We start from the raw sequence: 18,422 nt of genomic DNA, 5'->3' as shown, positions 1-18,422 counted from the left end.
GAACAAAGCCACCTGTTGAAGTACCTTTTTTGGGGTTCTCGCATTCCTTCTTTGTATGGCTTAAGCAACCACGAGTGGGATGGAAAGGCTGAATCACCAACAGTTGTAAGTGGTATTTCTCCATAGGGTTGTAGGTTCAGTGATTTTTTTGGCAGCACTTTGCCATGTTCAATTTTTGAGTATACTTCACAATTCTTTAAAAGCCTTGAATCATGAGTTGAGCCAGGTGCACCTACTGCAGCAAACATAAACCTTTTATTATATCCAATAAACCCCATATTAGTAACAGAATATCGCTTCTTGTAACTATAAAAATTCTTCAATCTACTCGAAACATATACATGAAAGCCATCCCATGCCCCAACACATGGAAACTACCAATTTTCAAGAAACCCTTGGAGTTCGTGTGTCCATTCATCTATTGTCTTTGGTAGGTAAATAAACCTGTCATACAAGATCTTGACCAGCACTTTGCAAACGTCCATGAAGATGCAATAAGCAGTTGATGCAGCAACACCAAATAAATCTCCTACTGTTAGATAGGTAACTCCATGTGCCAACCGATACAAACAAATTGCCAATTGTGTATCAAGAGTTGTTGGATGGGGTTTCATTCGAGTTGGTTGTTTAACAATTTCTTGACCAATTTCGTTTAGAAGAAAATCAAACGTCGCACGAGACACTCTGAAGCGCCTCTTGAATACTGCATCGCTCCTAGATTGATAGCCTTCAGACCACCAAGTATTTCTCCTGCGCTCATCAGGACGCCTGCCCTTCCTTTGTTTTCTAGTGAGAAAAATAACAGATGATGCTGCAGCAAGCGCTAGTTCGATCTCATCAGCTAATTCATCTTCGAAACGACGCTTTGCTCGTGTAACGCTCTCTCTTTGCCACAAAAATAATCTTTCTTTATTTAATTTTCTTTTTCGAGATAAATGCTTCACCAATTGCATTTCTGCCGCCATTTTGAATTTGAATTTTCCGCCATAGACGTTTGCTGCCGGGCCTCCGAATTGACAAGTTCGTCTCGTTCGTCTATATGAATTTTGTGTGGATAGTTCGTCTCGTGTTTATACTTAGACGGATGATCTGTCAGACGGATGATTCGTTCAGACGGATGATCTGTCTCTAGTATAAAAAGGGCCACTTTGAGGGTATTTTCACAATCAGCGTATAGAGTTAATTTAAGGAAGAGACTGGGTTGGATATTTTGTTACTGTTATCAAGTATTACTTTAATATGACATTGCGGGCGCAGCTCTATACAATCGCTGGCTCAGTTGTACGATATATATACGTTCTTGTTGTTTTCTTAAAGGGGAAGTCAGAGTTCGGAACAACTTTTGCCCAAATGAAAGATTATATTTTTATTACCTTATATACCAAATATTATATCTTCTAGTTAAATACAAGTCGAGATATAAAGCGATGAAACCACGAAATTTTGTATATTTTGTATCAGCTATTATGTACATGCGAGCGAACCTGCGATCAAGCAGCGGTAAAGTCTCGTGACGTCACTGCGCGCTTTCGCGGGAGCGTATATATATTCAAATAGACAACATATCAGGAAAAGCGACACAATTACAATTACTTTGTTTACTTTAAATTTTTCGGAACAATGCCACATTGCATGGTGCCTAATTGCACTAACGGATCTAGAAAAACAAAAGGTAGCGATGTATCGTATCATCGATTGCCAAACGACTCAACAATGCAAAAAATATGGCTTGCACGGGTTCGTCGTGATAATATACCGAAGCCACATTCATGTTACGTATGTAGCGACCATTTCACCCCAGATTGCTTTAGTACTTCTCTAAAGGAGATATTTGGCATGAAATCGAAAAAGATATTAAAACCTAGTAGTGTACCATCGATATTTCCATTTTTAAATCGTAAACCCGAGCGAAAAATGTCACACAGAAGAGAACAAATGAGAGATAGAATTGCAAGACATGAGGTAAATAGGATATTGCAACCATATAGATTATATTTGAAGTTATTGAACTGTTCTTTAAACAATTAGCTTTGTGCTCTCTTGGTTGAGAAGTTTGACTATTTTGTAGGAAGTTAGAAGCATAATACAATCACTAGATGAAGATACAAATCTTGCAACAGGCATTGAAGATCAGCCTCCCAGTCCATTGTCCAAGGATGCCCAGATTCAATGTGAACCAAAAGTTTTCATTAATGCAGAAGCACAGTGTGATACACCGAGACAAAGGACAGTTGCCATACAAACTCTTGCACAAAGAAAAAGGAAACCATTAAAAAATAAAAACGCTTCAAAAAATGTTGCCCCCTCTTTAAATGCAGTTTCTTCAAGTCGTACACCAAAACCAGTAACATCCCCCACAACTCCTAACACAACAACTCCTATCACAACAACTCCTATTATATCATCTGATTCAGAAATCTCTTTAGGAAGCAGTGATGATATTGCTGCATCAGATAGTGATGATGATTATACCTATCTTGAGGAACAAGATACAGATGAGGAATCTGAAGGTGAGGAACTAAAAAATCAAAGAAAATTCATTGTCTTTGAAAGCATGCTTGATAAGCTGTTCGCAACATGTGGAATATGTGGTTCTCTTTGTGAGATTGAGAAGTCCCATATTGGTAGTATGGTTGCCATAAAAACAACATGTAGCAATAATCATACTTATCAGTGGAAGTCTCAACCATATTTGCACAATAAACCAGCAGGTAATATTTTAATTCCTGCTGCAACTATCATGAATGACTGGAGTAACCTATGAAGCCACCAAGCAATTTGCAAATGCAATTAATTTAAACTTTGTAAATAAAGATCAGTTTTATGAAGTTCAAAATAAGATTGTCTTCCCAGTCATTGACAATGTCTATAAAAAACAACAAAAAGAAATTATTGAAACCATCAAAAACAAAATGAAACCGGTTGACTTATGTGGTGATGGTAGATCAGACAGTCCTGGTCATAGCAAAAATATGGTACATATTCCTTAATGGATGAAACTTCAGAGAAAATTATTGACTTTTCTCTTGTTCAAGTCTCTGAAGTTTCATCCTCTAATGCAATGGAGAAAAAAGGATGCCAAAGAGCACTTGACAATGTCATTGAGCAAAGTGTGAAAGTGAGATCATTGACAACTGACCGCCACATTCAAATAACCTCTGAAATGCGAAAGAGGTACCCTTCCATAGTGCACCAATATGATGTTTGGCATCTCTCAAAGTGGGTGACAAAAAAATTGACAGAGAAGGCAAAGAAAAAAGAAAATCATGAGCTACTAGAGTGGATTCAGTCTGTATCAAATCACCTTTGGTGGTGTGCACAAAGTTGTCAGGGAAATGCTGAAGTGCTCCATGAGAAATGGGTGTCCATTTTACATCATATAGTCAACAAACATAATTGGAGAAATAGCAAACATTTTTGCAAATGTTCACATGGCCCTTTATCTAGAAACAAAGAAGGAAAAACGAAATGGTTGCAGGCTGGATCTGCCCCACATATAGCATTGGAGGAGGTTGTTCTGAATAGAAAGCTTTTAAAAGATATACAACAGCTTACAGAATTTCACCATACTGGCAACCTTGAGGTCTACCATTCCTTGCTGCTAAAATATGTACCAAAACGTAAACACTTCTCATACAAGGGAATGGTGGCCCGTACTCAACTAGCTGTGATTGATCACAACTCCAACACTGGAAGGAGGAAAGCAACAGTCACCAGAGGTAAGGAAGAAGGGGAAAAAAGGTATAAGGTGGTCTTCCCAAAAGGACGTAAAAAATGGATAGTGAAACCAGTGTTGGAGAAAAAGTTTTGATTTTGTACTGCAACTGATGGATGATGTGGTAGAGTTCAATGTGGACATGAATCCTCAACCATCAGACAAGCATGTTAAACTTCCAAAGAATATTGCACCTACTCCAAGACCAAGCAAAAAAGAAGTGATAGCAGCACACCGATCACGAATGGCTGAAATACACACATAGGTGTGGCTAAATTATAGAATACCTAGCAATTTTAAATATCAGAAATTTTTCCTGTTAGAGAATGACTAGACAGACCTGGCTTTTATATAGGCCAAGTAAACAGTCAATTAAGTATTTAATAAATGATAATATGACAGCAAACAACTAGCATGTATTCGCTAACGCTAGGCAACAGTAAGTAAAATTTAATCGTGTGCGATTTATTGTGTTGTAATGGCTCAAGAAGACAAACTGTCAATTGATAAACTCGAAGGCGCAAAAAACTGGCAAATATGGAAATACCAAATGAAAGCCATATTGGAAGCTAAGGAATTATTTGGCCATGTCGATGGATCTCTACGGTGGCCCACAGGTGTCACGGCACACACAAAATGTCACGGCGCACACAAAACTTCTCACGGCACACACAAAACTTCCCACGGCACACACAAATCTCACGGCACACACAAAACTTCCCACGGCACACACAAAATCTCACGGCACACACAAACTTCCCACGGCACACACAAAATCTCACGGCACACACAAAACTTCCTACGGCACACACAAAATCTCTCACGGCACACACAAAACTTCTCACGGCACACACAAAATCTCACGGCACAAGAGCAGTATTCGAAGAGACTGGGACTGATAAACATATAATATGGCGGAAAACGAAGGCGAAAGTTATTTTGAAAGTGCGAGACTTTGTTGTATGTGTGGCACAGAGCACAAAAGCAATGCCAAATTTTGCACACAGTGTGGAATAGGTAAGTTATATCTAATTTTTCAAACAATATAATTGAATAATATGTCAACAGTGGCGTAGTCAGCATGAAAGTTTTGAACTACAGATCGGGAGCCATGCGGGCGGCTTTTTCGCAATGATTGGTTAATGAAATATTTTCATCACAGGACGAAATAAGTGGATTGGATGCGCAATGGCCTGATAGTCTAGTAATGACTAATGTTAACTGAAAATAAAAGAGATACAAAAGCATTCCATTGATTCCAAAGTAATTTCAGAGCACTTAGTTGATTTAAAGTACATTCAGTGCTTTTCAATGAGATGAATGCCGTAAATTAGCTACAAAACATTTTTTTTCACCAGTGATGTTTTTAAAAAGAAGTAAAATAATTAGGAAAATTGCCAAAAAAGAAAGAAGCTCTTAATTTTGACTATGCATTACTAATTGTTTATAAAACATGACTCAATATAATCATAAACATTGAAGTTATAAGAATATAAAAACAATTAGCTTGTTTATGTTTTATAATATTGTACATCTCTTAACAGAATTGCATCAAAGATCCTGTTTATCTTCATCAAGTGATGTTCTCCCTTCAACCAGTTCAAGTCTGGCACAAAATGTAAAGTCATCAAACAAGAGCGATTACTTTGATGCTAAAAGCAAGGGAAGAGTAAAATCATTTTCTGATTACAAAAAGGTCAGTGAATGGAAGAAAAAATTCGACAAAGGAAAAGGCAAAGATGAGGATGTTGTGATATTCATTGGACTGCTTCAATGGAATCAAGAAGAAAGAAAATTAAAAGCAAAACGAGGAATAAGAGTTGCTCTCAAAATTTCAAATCAAGCACCTTACACTGAAGTGCGGTCAAAAGGCATTGAAAAGTGGAAAGCTTATCACACTAATGAATTCATCGAACAGGAAGAATAAACTCTGGTTTATCCAGATGGTCAAGAAGCTTTGTTTTTGACTGGCACGAAGGAGTTCTTTTCTGCAAAACGATACAAGGAAGAGAGTGGGAAAGATTATAAACGCATTACTTTATATGTTTGCAGTAAAGATGATGTAAGAAGGAGCGAGGAAGATAAGGAGTCTGATACTGATGATGAACTTAGTCAACCAGCAAGAAAACAATTAAAGTCTGTAGTAGAGGACGATGAAACCATTGCAATCAAGTTACAGTATCAATTTGAAAATGATAACATTAGTTTATCTAACACCCAATGGGAAGATGAGGTGACCATAGTAGAAAATGTTGTTTTAGCTGGAGAAAATAGCTGCTCCTAAGTTCCAGATGCTCCAAGTAGCTGCTCCTCACTTCCAGATGAAGAATACCATTCAGTCAAAGATACTTTGGACAATTTCTGTGGAAACTCAAAAACAACTGCAGATGATAGTACGAGTTACCAAAGTGTTGAACAAATTGTGCAAGCCTTAGAAAAGACTACTAATCTGTCCGAACAGTTCTTTTTTGTTATCAGAAGGGGTAGTAGTCACTATTTGGCAACATGTAGCAAAGAAAAAAAGTCCTAAGAACCGAGTGATGGTGCATTTTGCAGGAGAAGAGGGCATTGATAATGGAGCTATGGCAAAGGAATATTTTACAAATATCATGAACGAAATTGGAAAGAATGTTTTTCCAGATGGAAGCCCCCAAAATTCAATGCTCAGTGTCCACAACGGTACATTTTATTCATGTGGGCAAATTGTTGCGACTAGCATCGCCCAAGGAGGTCCTCCGCCATGTTTCCTAGATGATTGTGTTTATGATATGCTTGTTCTAGGAAATTTCAACATGAATGCACTTATTCCTGAAAAACATTTAACGTCTCATGAGCAAACACTGATAAAAAACATCAAAGATAACCCGACTTTGATGCAAGATGTCATTTTGGAGCACGAGTACACTGGCAAGATTGATAAAGAGCATGTTGATGATATCGTTGGTACTGTTATGGTTAGCATCGTCAGCAAACGTCTCCTCTATCTCAACGCTCGCGGCGTGTGATTGAAGAGGAAATGATTGACTTCTTTCAAGATGTGCTAATGAGCATGGAAGACCAGAATTTAACAGGCTATGTAGAAGATCTGACATGGAGTGATGGAGAAGATAGTCTTGGTAACATGCAAGACAACATGGAAAGGATCACTTCCCTGTCTGCAGATCTAACACCATCAGTTCTGGGGTGGCTCACCAGACAAAAACATGTACCTATTAATGGAGAAAAGTTAAGAATCGGAGTTCATTTTGATCATGATTGTATGTCACGTAATACCATGCATAAAATCTGTTTCCCAATTGTAGGATCATGTGGCAGAGACATTACATTACCAGTTGAGCATGTGAAAACAAGTGAAGATTCAAGCACGTTTTCATGATTGCCTACTGTAAGGGTCAGAGTTTTGGGAAAAGATGAAACTTGTCATTCTAAATCAGTAACACCTTATCAGTAATTGATTATTATGGAATGGTTACTTTTTTGTTTGATTCACCAAAACGGCACCTTTTAATTTTACTTCTTTCAAAATTATGTACTTACTAAATGCTTGTTAGTGAGGAAACATTTACTACACACTTTGTTAATTTTTATGTTAGCAGATAAATGTGATTGCTACCTACAGAAGATACTACCTACATTTTTTGTATAAACAAAATATATTAGATTAATTTGTCTTATGGCCAGTGGCTAGAACGTTAGTAGAACGTTAAGTGGGGAGGGGGTGAATATTCATATATTTAGCTCTGCTTTGCTGATTTGCTTTGTTAGTGATTATAATTTCAAAACAAATCAGCAGGGCAGAGTTGAATATTTGAATATTCACCCCACCCCACTTAACATCCTAGCTTCGTCCCTGCCTATAGCTACATGCAGTCTGTTGAAATTGAATGTCGGCAAGTATATTACTTTGCATAGTACTGAAGAGTATTGTAAAGCTCAGTTGCCTGTTTCCAATCTCTTGGCTTGTCGACATCACAAGATTGTAACACGTAGTTGAAATATTCTTGGAATATGTTTCCTTTTTCACTTTCCACTATGTGCGATCGAGCATAATGAATTTCGGTAGAAGTAACCGACAGTAAAAAGTGATTGTCACCATCACATAGCTCAGGTAAATAATACAATGAGTCAGGTCTGCCTTTTAAAGTATCATGACGTGATTTTCTGATATAATGGGTGTTCCATTGCTCTTTCACTTCGTCCAAAACCTTTTGTATCACATCCGAAAAGCAAAACCAAAGACACTCCATATCTAACTCTGATGAGAGATCAACTACCCTTTGATCCACTAGATCTTTAAAATAGTTTATCCACCAAGATGAGCACGGCTTTCTGAATAGTCCCCACCACGACTCAATTCTTTGATTTCTAGGAGACGGGACATAACGATGGCTGTCAGCATCATCCCGGAAAAATGATTGGATGGCTGCAATTATTCCATTTTCAGTGCCTAAATCTGTTACCAGATCAACAGGACATCCACCAAAATGTTCGACAGCATCTAAATAAAAACTGGCTATACCACCTGGGTGGTTGTTGGATCTAGTTACTTTTAGCAAGAGTATCTTTCTACTCCACCCATCAATGCAACCATGTATTGGAAATCCGAAAGGCTTCATTTTATCATAGCCGTCACAATGCCAAGCATAATTTGGGATTGGATTTCAGTATTCCCTCCTTTTCAAGCGATGTGCTCGTCTTCGTTCTTCAATTTCAAGTTGTTACTTTTTATTTTAACTCTGGGGTCCAAAAACGAACAAGTTGCTATAATTAGAAGTTTCGAACAAAAACCATGTCAAAAAGAAAAACTAAAGGAGAGTGGTATAATTTTTACTTAATTGTCACATGTATTTTCACAATTTCTTTTTTTACTCTGATTTAATTATAGAATTTGCAAATGATCACCTGTTCAGTTTTACTGCAGTGATTATGAATTTGCACAAACTTGTCACTTAGTTAAGTAGTATATGTGTTGTTTGCTGGCTGTCAGTGACTGAAAAATATTGGTAAGGTTTTTAATTTTAAACTTCCATTTTCGGTTCAAGACACTCAACTGTTAAAGCATAACTCCTTGTTCATTAGTTTCTGACCTGTTGAAATTATTGAAGTCTGTTATAACGTCAATTAAACATTTTACACCAATAATTTAGATAATGGCCTGTCCTTGTTCTTTTGTAAAGTTTAATATTATAAAAAGAAATCAATGTATGTTATTCCTCCCTTTCCTTTATTTCCTTGGTACTAGAACCTATATTACAATATTATCAAGTGATTTGCTTAAGTAATGTGTGTTATTCCTTTATGCTCATTTATTCCCTTAGCACTAGAACCTATATTACAATATTATCAAGTGATTTGCTTAACTAATGTGTGTTATTCCTCCCTGCTCTTTTATACCCTTAGTAGTAAAACCTACATTATAGTATCAAATGATATGTACTTTGTCTTAGTTGCTCAAACATCAAACCTCAATAATAAAATAGGTGTCTCACAGAAGTCCTCAAATTAAGCAATGAACGTGTAAAACAAGCATGATGATAGCATAAGAACGTGTGGTAGCAAGTTGTTGATTATAAGTGAAGATTTTACCTTGTCAAAATAATTTTGAAACAAATAAATTGATATAACCGTTATCTTTTTTTTTTCTTCCTACACATATGTGAAGATCGTATGTTCAGAAGAACAAAATGCCTTGTTTGCAATATTTTTAGTGCAAAATTCTTCCTAATTAACTAATATGACAATGAGTAGTAAAATGATAAATATATTTGCAGACATGCCAAGTCTCACGATTTTATCGTGAGACTCACGATTTTGATGTAAATCTCATGGTCTTACGATTTTTCTCGTATATCTCAAGATAAATAAAATGGAAATCCTTAAAGAGTCTATAAATTTTTGTAGACATAATTATTAGTGTAGTGCCTTTGTGTCAAATCATCAGATAGTACGATCGGATCGTCTCCCTTGATCGCATTGACGAGCCATGCGGCGGCATAATGCATCAAGCTTGGTCATTGCGAGTTTCAGAGTTCAGGGGGAGCCTGTATGGCGCGCCGAACATATCTTTATTCGATTTATTTAATATATCTGAATCTTCAATTAAAAATATTCTATATTGGATTTAAAATATTCCATATGGATTTAAAATATTCCATATGGATTTAAAAATATTCCATATGGATTGAAAAATATTCCATATGATTTAAAAATATTCCATATGATTTAAAAATATTCCATATGATTTAAAAATATTCCATATGGATTTAAAATATTCTATATGATTTTAAAATGTCCTAATTAAATTCATAATGCTGCGCGCGCTCATTAAGATAAAACAAAATGGCGACAAGTGGTAGTGTAAATCATCCGAAAGAGCGCAATGAGCGAGGATTGCATATTTTCTTTCACGAACTTAAATCTATATTTAGTCAAGTCTACCATCTTGACGAAAGTTTAGAAAGTGCACACGAGGAGATCTTGGAGGCTTTAACTAGGCGACTGGTAGAGGCATCAGCAACGTTACGCATGTTGACTGATCACATCTCAGAAATGATGAAATATGCGGAATTCTATGTCGCCAACGGCCAAGTACAACGTATTTGGGTTTTTCATGCCGAAAAAAAAAGTTAGGTAATGGTTCTGGTCGTCCTAAAATTGAAGTCAGTAAAGAACAACTGGAATTTTTAACATCTTTACACTTTAATTGGAGAACCATTGCCAAGATTTTAGGTGTTAGTATAACTACAATAACAAGAAAGCGAGAAGAGTTTGGTCTAAATGTAGACTATGACTTACAATGGTCTCAAATATCCAGTGAAGATTTGGATAGTGTCGTTAAAGATATACAAAAACTAACTCCAAATATTGGTGAGCGTAAGCTGGTGGGAGCCTTGCGAGGTAGACACATACGTGTCCAACGAAGAAAAGTACGAGACAGTTTAAGGCGAGTAGATCCAATTGGTATTACATTAAGATGGAGACCAGTTATCTATCGACGAACATACTCAGTTCCTTGCCCAAACGCCTTATGGCACATAGACGGCAATCATAAGTTAATAAGATATCGGTTTGTTGTGCACTGCTGCATTGATGGTTACTCGCGATTACTTGTTTATGTGCACTGTGCAGATAACAATAGAAGCAACACAGTCCTAGAAAAATTTAAGGAAGGAGTGAGAAGTATGGACTGCCGTCAAGAGTTCGTAGTGACCATGGCATGGAGAATTTCGGAGTTGCTACTTATATGCTGGAACAAAGAGGTTTAAATCGGGGTAGTATCATTACTGGTAGCTCTGTTCATAACTGCAGAGTTGAAAGAATACAGAGAGATGTGTATGCTGGAGTGTTGTGCTTTTATGCATCTGTTTTCAATGATTTGGAGAATTCAGGACTCTTAGATCCTTTAAACGAAGTGCACATGTTTGCACTTCATTTCATATTTAAAAGAAGAATAAACAAATCAGTTGAAGAGTTTGTTGAGCAATGGCAACACCACCCACTCTCATCAGAGCACAATCGTTCGCCAATTCAGTTATTTACTCTAGGTGTACTGAAAAGTTTAAATTCAGGTTACACTGGTGTTGATAGCTTTTCAAATGAAGCAGAGATGCAAGCTTATGGTGTTGACAATGAAGTTCAACTTGATGTTGATTGTGCAGATTACCAAGTGACAGTTCCTGTGATTGATACTGGTTTGAACAATGATGGCATTTCCTTTGTAAAAGAAAACTTTAATGCTGAATCATGAGACGGTGTTATGGCATATTTACAAACGGTAAATCTTATTGAAGAAATACTAGGTAACAGGCAGTACATTGGCAACAATTTTCAAACAAATATTGGTTGATATATGAATATAGCAAACTAAGTTGTAAAACAAAATTACGCTCAAAATAAACAATTGAACAATAACTCCATATGTGCATGTAGTTGTATCATTGTATGTATACATACGAGTTAGTCCTTAACATTAAATAATATGTCTAAAGAATTAATAAACATTCTCGTCTATACCAGGTCCATTTCTATATCCACCTGGCTCAAGATGTTGGTAAATTCCTGCCTAAAATCGCAGAAGTCTTCATACGTTGAAGGTAGTTCAATTACACAGCCACATGCATGAAAAATAGGCCTTCTCCCTGCTCCAGCGAGTGATGTAAATGTGACTTTAATACCTTCAACAATGACAACATCAGAACCAGTACAAAGTCTGAGAAATTTACGTAACAAAGAATCATCTAATCCTTTAACATATCTCTTCAAATGCGACATACTTTCTGATTCTGCTGAGCTTTCTGGATTTGCAATAAACATTCTACAAATCTTTGCTGATGTAGGTTTCAACTTTGAGAAATGCATTTCCAAAGTATCAACTGTTGGAAAAAACATCTTAATCTTTGAAAGGATAGTTTCCCAACAATCTGCAACATATTTTGGCTTCTGAACGAGCTCTTTATGAGCCAATTAAATCAAAATATCAGATAGATTCTCTTCTTTGACAACCTTTCTGCAGTCGAAGGCTGTAAGGAAATCTTTAAAATCATCATCATCCAAGGATAATCCTTGCGAAAGTGCTTTCTCAATAACTTCAGCCTCTGCCCTTGAGATGTACCTTTTAAAGGATTCCAAATACATCTCTCTACAAATAGCATTTTCGCCAAAAGAAGAGACACAATGAATACTTGAGATATTTGGACAGGAAAATAATTCGCTTGAAGATATCCTTTGAGAAAAATGCGAGCAACAGCTTCCAAAGGCTTCTGTTCATATCATGTCGTATGCACGGAACTCTTTCATCTTTCCTAACATCAAGCTAATGTATCGTCCTGCCAGAAAAGGGAAAGAGCATCACGAAAAACTCCATCACCATCACCTTTCTCTTCATTACCATGATCATTGAACATCTTTACAACTACAAACTTATTCAAGATGCCCTCATCAAGAAATATCAACATAAGCTCCTTTCTAAGATTGGATCTGTGAAGTGTGATGGTTGTCGATTCTTGTATAGCATCTGTCGATTCTTGTGCTGCATATGACACAGGAAGATTGGATGTAGAAATGACTTCAGGAGTAGCAAGTACTTGTGGTGCTGTATCAGACTGAATATCAACAGATGCAACAAACTCACCATCACTCACCAAAAATTCTGAAATTGGGGAAAACATACAGTCAAAAAATAGAATATAGTAGTTCCTAGGTATACCTAAATATGTATGCTACCTTCAAATGGTGTTTGATAATTCTCAGAGGAAGAGCTCTTAATAGTTGGTGTTGTGACTGGTGTTGACAATTCCTCCTGATAATTGTTGTCATTAGCACGACTTGTACCTAATTTTTAAAGAAAATGTATTTTTTATATGTGCACCCAAATTTTAGCACCATAGTAATAAAATAAATAATAGCGTGAGTTTTAACTTACAGACATTCATTGTAGTTTGAATAAGGCTTTCACCATCAGAGTCAGAAGAACTACAATCTAACTCAAACACAGCATGCTTTTCCAATAAACGAACATACACAGCACCTTGTCCAGAGACTTTCAGCAAAGCATCTGCATTTATTGAACATCCATTAGCAAACTTGGGTTTGACAAGTTCTCCATAACATGCCTGTAAAAAGTATGGGTGAAATAAAAGTTTTGATAACAATTATTGTGTAACATAAGAATCAATCACCAATTAGCATTCACAGCTTAAGCACCTTGCCAAGACCTTGAAACATCTTTCCTAAGTCTTGTCAAGATGAATCATGATCTTGGCAGGATCATACAAGGTGTTGACAAAATGAGCCATGATCCCATAAATAAAATTTTAAGATTTTGGTGTGTAAAACTTTCACAACATTGGAGATACAGACTGGTCATGCAGGGGTTTGCCCATTTCATACGTATGTAATAAAAGCATGTGGGGGGGTGGATGATAAATGCTTACATTTGCATATATAATAGGAAGGGGGTGTTAATCTGCTATTATGTACAAATAGCTATCTAATTTTGGTTTCCTAAATAAAAACACAATTTTCACATATTTTAAAAGTTATGCAGGTCAATAATTTATACATACTAGCTAAGATTACAGAAATCAGAGAGCTTAGCATCAAATGAACATTGGTTTTAAAAATAAATGCTGACTTTCACCCAAGGTTTAAGACTATTAAATTAGCAAACTTGAAGAAAAAAACTACCATTGTGTACAAACAAGAAGAGGGATGTTTAAAATTTGAACAAGTTTAAATAAGTTAGTACTAAGTGGATACAGGACAACCCCTTGGCTATTGAGTCAAGATATGCTGGATTCCAAACAACCTTACCTTCATATACTCAAAAAGCACATGACGTTTTGGTAGTTGTAGCTCAATGTTGCATTTTAAGGTGGCAGCATCCCAAGATCGGTCAAAGGGAAAACCTGACACGATAAGTCTATTTTTTCAAGTGCTACACGAGCCTTATGTGTTGGGACCTTTGTCGTTTCAGGATTGGGAATGATCACTAAATCTCTATAGACAATATCAGATGTACTAGGTCTTCCTCTTTTGGTTGTTGTTCTAGTAGTCCACGTTCTTTTCTTGTTTTGTCTATTTGAATCGCTATGTTTGCCTTGAACAGAAATTCCGGATGCCGATGGCGATGGGCGATAGCTTGGAAACCTTTGCGCCAATTCAGCACGGATAGACGTTAGATTCTCTGCTTCTGCATCTGAAGTATTAGACGTAGTTGCAGCAATCCGTTGAACATCTTCGCTGGTTATACTTTGAATTGAACGGAGAGCAATAGCAGCCTGTTCACAAGCAGCTGCAAGACTTTGTCGTTTGTCGGCCATGATGTTTTGGTTCGACGCGCGCGCGCAGCATTATGAATTTAATTAGGACATTTTAAAATCAGATTAGAATATTTTAAATTCAACAACAGAATAATGGTCTCCAGCATTGGAATAAATGTAAATGCAGCTATATGGAATAAATGTAAATCGAGGATGAGAATAAATGTAAATAGAGCAAGCTTTTTTAAATATTTGCCAATATATGTAATCAAAGTTTGCACGACGTTATTTATACAAGCGAATATTCCTTTTAACGCAATAAAGAAATGCTTGGCGCGTCATAGAGCCTGGGCGCAGCCTGCAAGCAGCCACACTGACGCGTGACGTGCATTTTCACATCAAAACGATGTGCGGACGAATCTGACGAGTCAGGCGATGATAGATCTCATGTTAGTCCAGGAAAACTACAAAAACCCAAACGAAAAGGTGCTGCTGCCAGACTGGAAAGTATGTCTTGCGCAACCTAGATCTAGCTTGCGCAATTTCGGGAGAAATGCGCGTCCTGACGCGCAGATTTTAAAAAATTTCTTGTTCGCCGCGCATTTGTGAAATTTGCCGCGCAGCGCGAGAAATTATTGCGCAATATCAGCACATGTGCGCTGCAGCGCTGTTGTTTCCGTTGAAAAAAATTGTTGCCTGTTGAATGTCAATCTTACAAGCTGTTTTGACAGGCAAGTTCCGTTAATTGGTTGGTAAGCCAATAAGCGTTTGATGACTAGAAATATGATATCTGAGCAGATTAACTACACATTCTTTGCTTTCGTTTTTCGAGCTTTCTCTTTTTAAGCGACTTCAAGGCAAACCATATCGATTCTTCGGTGTATTCTACGGTGATACGTGATATTTAATTAAACCAACTTGGGGTGTTCAAATTTGTAAGGTGAGTACACGTAATGGTTTAGTAAAATCAAAAGTACTGATACAAAATTACAAATGATAAAAATTCTGAAAGCATTAACGCTTCTAACGCTAAACGCCCGGGGAAACAAGTTATTATTTAACAGTTATGTTTTTTGTGTAACCTAAAAGTGGTACGAAAGGATTTCTTGTATTACAAACTACAAAGCATGTTTTAATACATTTAAGGCAAATAAAATTCACAATCCTTACATAAAACATATTGATAAATGAAGCAATTTATAATTAAAACTGGTTTGCTAACGAACTAACAGGGCTTAGCTCGCTATTGTTTGGTGATAAAGCGAGATTTTTTGACAAACTTTTTTATCTAATTGTTTATTTATTTTTACTAGATGGCCGAGATTCAAGCAGTTAAATCAGGTAAATTCACGCGTTACAATAGCCGAAAATTTTCCTAACAACAATATACACAATATATATCAGCCATTGGTTGATTGCAGGAGCTGATTCGGTGATTCCTCGACAATATTCACTTCTCATTAAGAGTACCAAACCAACATTTGTGTGTTGCTAAAACTAGTGCTGCTTGCCTTTGATACCAAAAACGTTCATTACATTATCTTAACTTATGTTTTCATTGTTGTTGCCTAATTACTAGTTTGCGTTTCATGCAAGAAGGAATGTGGAAGCCATTTTGCAAAGTTTGCAAAAACGTGCCACGCAATTCCGCCTTGCTCAACATCAGCAGGTGATGATGAAGGTTTTGGTGCCCAGGTCTTGTGTAGTGGCTGTGCAAAACTGAGACAGCAGCAGTGGCTAAAATAAGCAGCAAACACTGTCTAAGGAAGGTAACAGAACAATTATCTAGTGTTAGAATGTTAGTCGTGTGTAAGAGTGATCGTGTTTGCATCACAAAGAAAAGTGGCATGACATTGTCAGTGGGTTTTATAAAAACAATAGTAAACAACCAAGATTGGCTATCGACACATTTGTAACCATAAAAATTGTGTGTTATAGAGTTTCAGTTTGCCAACATGTTTAAAAGACATAGCAAGCAGCAGAAAACAGGACCAGAAGCAAAGCGAGCAAAGAGTGGACACGAGAAAACCCCAATGGGCTTTTGCTTACTTTGTTTTAGGCAAGGCAAACGCAAATTTTGGCTTGCTAGAGGGAACAAGTCCGTTCTAGCAAACCATTTAAAAACTCACAGCGACAAGGGCGAAAAGACCTTAGCAAATGACGCTATTAGAGAAGATTCCCCTCTTGCTAAATCCGCGCTACAGGCGTACAAAATGCTTAAATCGGCTAGGTAAATGAAAATCAAGTTCCCAATTCCCAAATTGAGAACTGCACTTACATTGTGTATGTTTTCTATGTTAATTGTATTTTCAGTACAAGCCAAGTGCAACAAAAGTGTGGTGGCGACGGAATGGGAGAACGGATAGAAATTATGGAAGTCGATGAAAGGTAGCTAAATTGCTCATTCCCCTGCGTGAACCATAAAATAACCGAATATCACAAACTGCATACATGTTATATAATACATTTCTTTTACATATACAGTGATAGCTTTTTAAAATTATGAATATTAAATTGTTTCAGAGAGCTTGGTAAGGATACGGCTGGACATGCAACTGACAAACTTTCGTGCAAAATCGTTTCTGGTGTCAGTGAATCTGAAAGTTGGGAGGAAACCGATGAAAAAGATGAGAGGTTTGTTAGTGAAATACAGCATTTTTCTTGCATTATAGTATCAGATTTTACGACGTTTTGTCACGATATTTTGTGAAATTTATGCCATAGTGGTTGAAAGTGTTGACTTTTTAGTTCAAGGCTTCCAATAATTCACTTGTTCGGATAAGTAATTTCTACATTACAAATTTCTTAAGTTGTTTAATATTAACGATGAAATCATTAAGTATTTCAACGTCTTCTGTTGAATTTCTTAGTACATATACTTTTCACACAGTTTGCAAGAAAATTTTAATGTTGGCTTTTTAACACTTTCATTGTTACAGCGAAGAGATTGTGAGAGTTAATGCAGTAAGTAAGACGAGTAAGGCTGCCTCTATTTCAAACACCAGCCGTCTTAGCTATCAAAGCTCGCTTGGAAGTTTTCTTCCTTCAATTTTATCAAGTGAGCAAGGCGACCTGCCATTTGATGTGGACGAACTTGCGGAAAAAATTACTACTAAGGTGGCACAAAAGTTGAGTGGTAACCCTAAATCAGCCCAATTAACAAGTTCAACAACTACATACAATCCCACATCGAGTACCGCACTTCGATCTTCCAATTTGATTGAGCTTGTGGATGAAGTGGAAGATTTTGAAATACTAAAAGAAGAGAACAGCTGGGTCTTGCAGTGTCGAACGTGTGTCGAATTTTTAAACTCTTCCCGTGTTTCCTTTTCGTCATCTTTTAATCGACCTACTGGCAAAGCAGACGGATCTTTGGCATCTGGTTTACATATGTCAGATGCCTTGTATGAACAGCTAATTGCAGGCAAGTGTGAAAAATGGTACACCCAAAAGCAAGCGTGTCATCGACATCTTCTTTCTTTGACCCACAAAAACGCTGATGACCCCATGAAGATGGTAAAGCAAGGGAGGTCAAGGGAAGTACTTGTTGCAAAGAATCAACTCCGTGCAGCTCTTGGTGTTGTGAAAACAAAGTCAGCTGCAGTTCATTATGAAGCACAAATTGCTGAGCTTCAAGCTGCTGGTGCGGATGTTGGTGATTTTTGTCATTCTCGAAAATTGTTTCCAGACATGTTCAAAGCAGCATGTGCTTACATCGACATGAGAGCAGCCAATTTTCTTTCTACCCCTCTTCCAAACACAGGAATGCCCCCACATTTTTATGTTACAGCTGATAAATCTACCAATCATCGCATCACTAATCAGGTTACTATCGTTTGTCCAGTTGTAAATGGTAGTCGCCGAGGCATTGTCCTTGACGCAAGGGAGGTTTACAGTAACTCTGATGCAACTGGTGGTACAGGTGATGCTCTAGCTGCATCCATTTT

General features: G+C 37.0%; 2 protein-coding genes across 2 annotated transcripts; one reads left to right on the top strand and one right to left on the bottom strand.

Moving 5' to 3' along the window:
• The first annotated feature begins 1,839 nt into the window (after nt 1–1,839).
• Nucleotides 1,840–2,879, top strand: LOC124458181. Its single transcript, XM_047008247.1, has 2 exons — nt 1,840–1,962; nt 2,069–2,879. The coding sequence occupies exons 1-2, from the start codon at nt 1,915–1,917 to the stop codon at nt 2,762–2,764; spliced, it is 744 nt and encodes a 247-aa protein (XP_046864203.1). The 5' UTR covers nt 1,840–1,914; the 3' UTR covers nt 2,765–2,879.
• A 9,643-nt stretch (nt 2,880–12,522) lies between these two features.
• On the bottom strand, nt 12,523–13,099 carry LOC124456905. The gene is made up of 3 exons (XM_047007214.1): nt 13,081–13,099; nt 12,938–13,045; nt 12,523–12,863 (listed from the first exon to the last, which is right to left on the bottom strand). The coding sequence occupies exons 1-3, from the start codon at nt 13,097–13,099 to the stop codon at nt 12,523–12,525; spliced, it is 468 nt and encodes a 155-aa protein (XP_046863170.1).
• Nucleotides 13,100–18,422: the final 5,323 nt, after the last annotated feature.

Source organism: Xenia sp. Carnegie-2017, unplaced genomic scaffold, assembly GCF_021976095.1.
Source record: "Xenia sp. Carnegie-2017 unplaced genomic scaffold, XeniaSp_v1 HiC_scaffold_6, whole genome shotgun sequence".
Taxonomy (NCBI): Eukaryota; Metazoa; Cnidaria; class Anthozoa; order Malacalcyonacea; family Xeniidae; genus Xenia; species Xenia sp. Carnegie-2017.
Note: the sequence above shows the minus strand (reverse complement) of the source record. Positions and strands in the feature narration are given on the sequence as shown.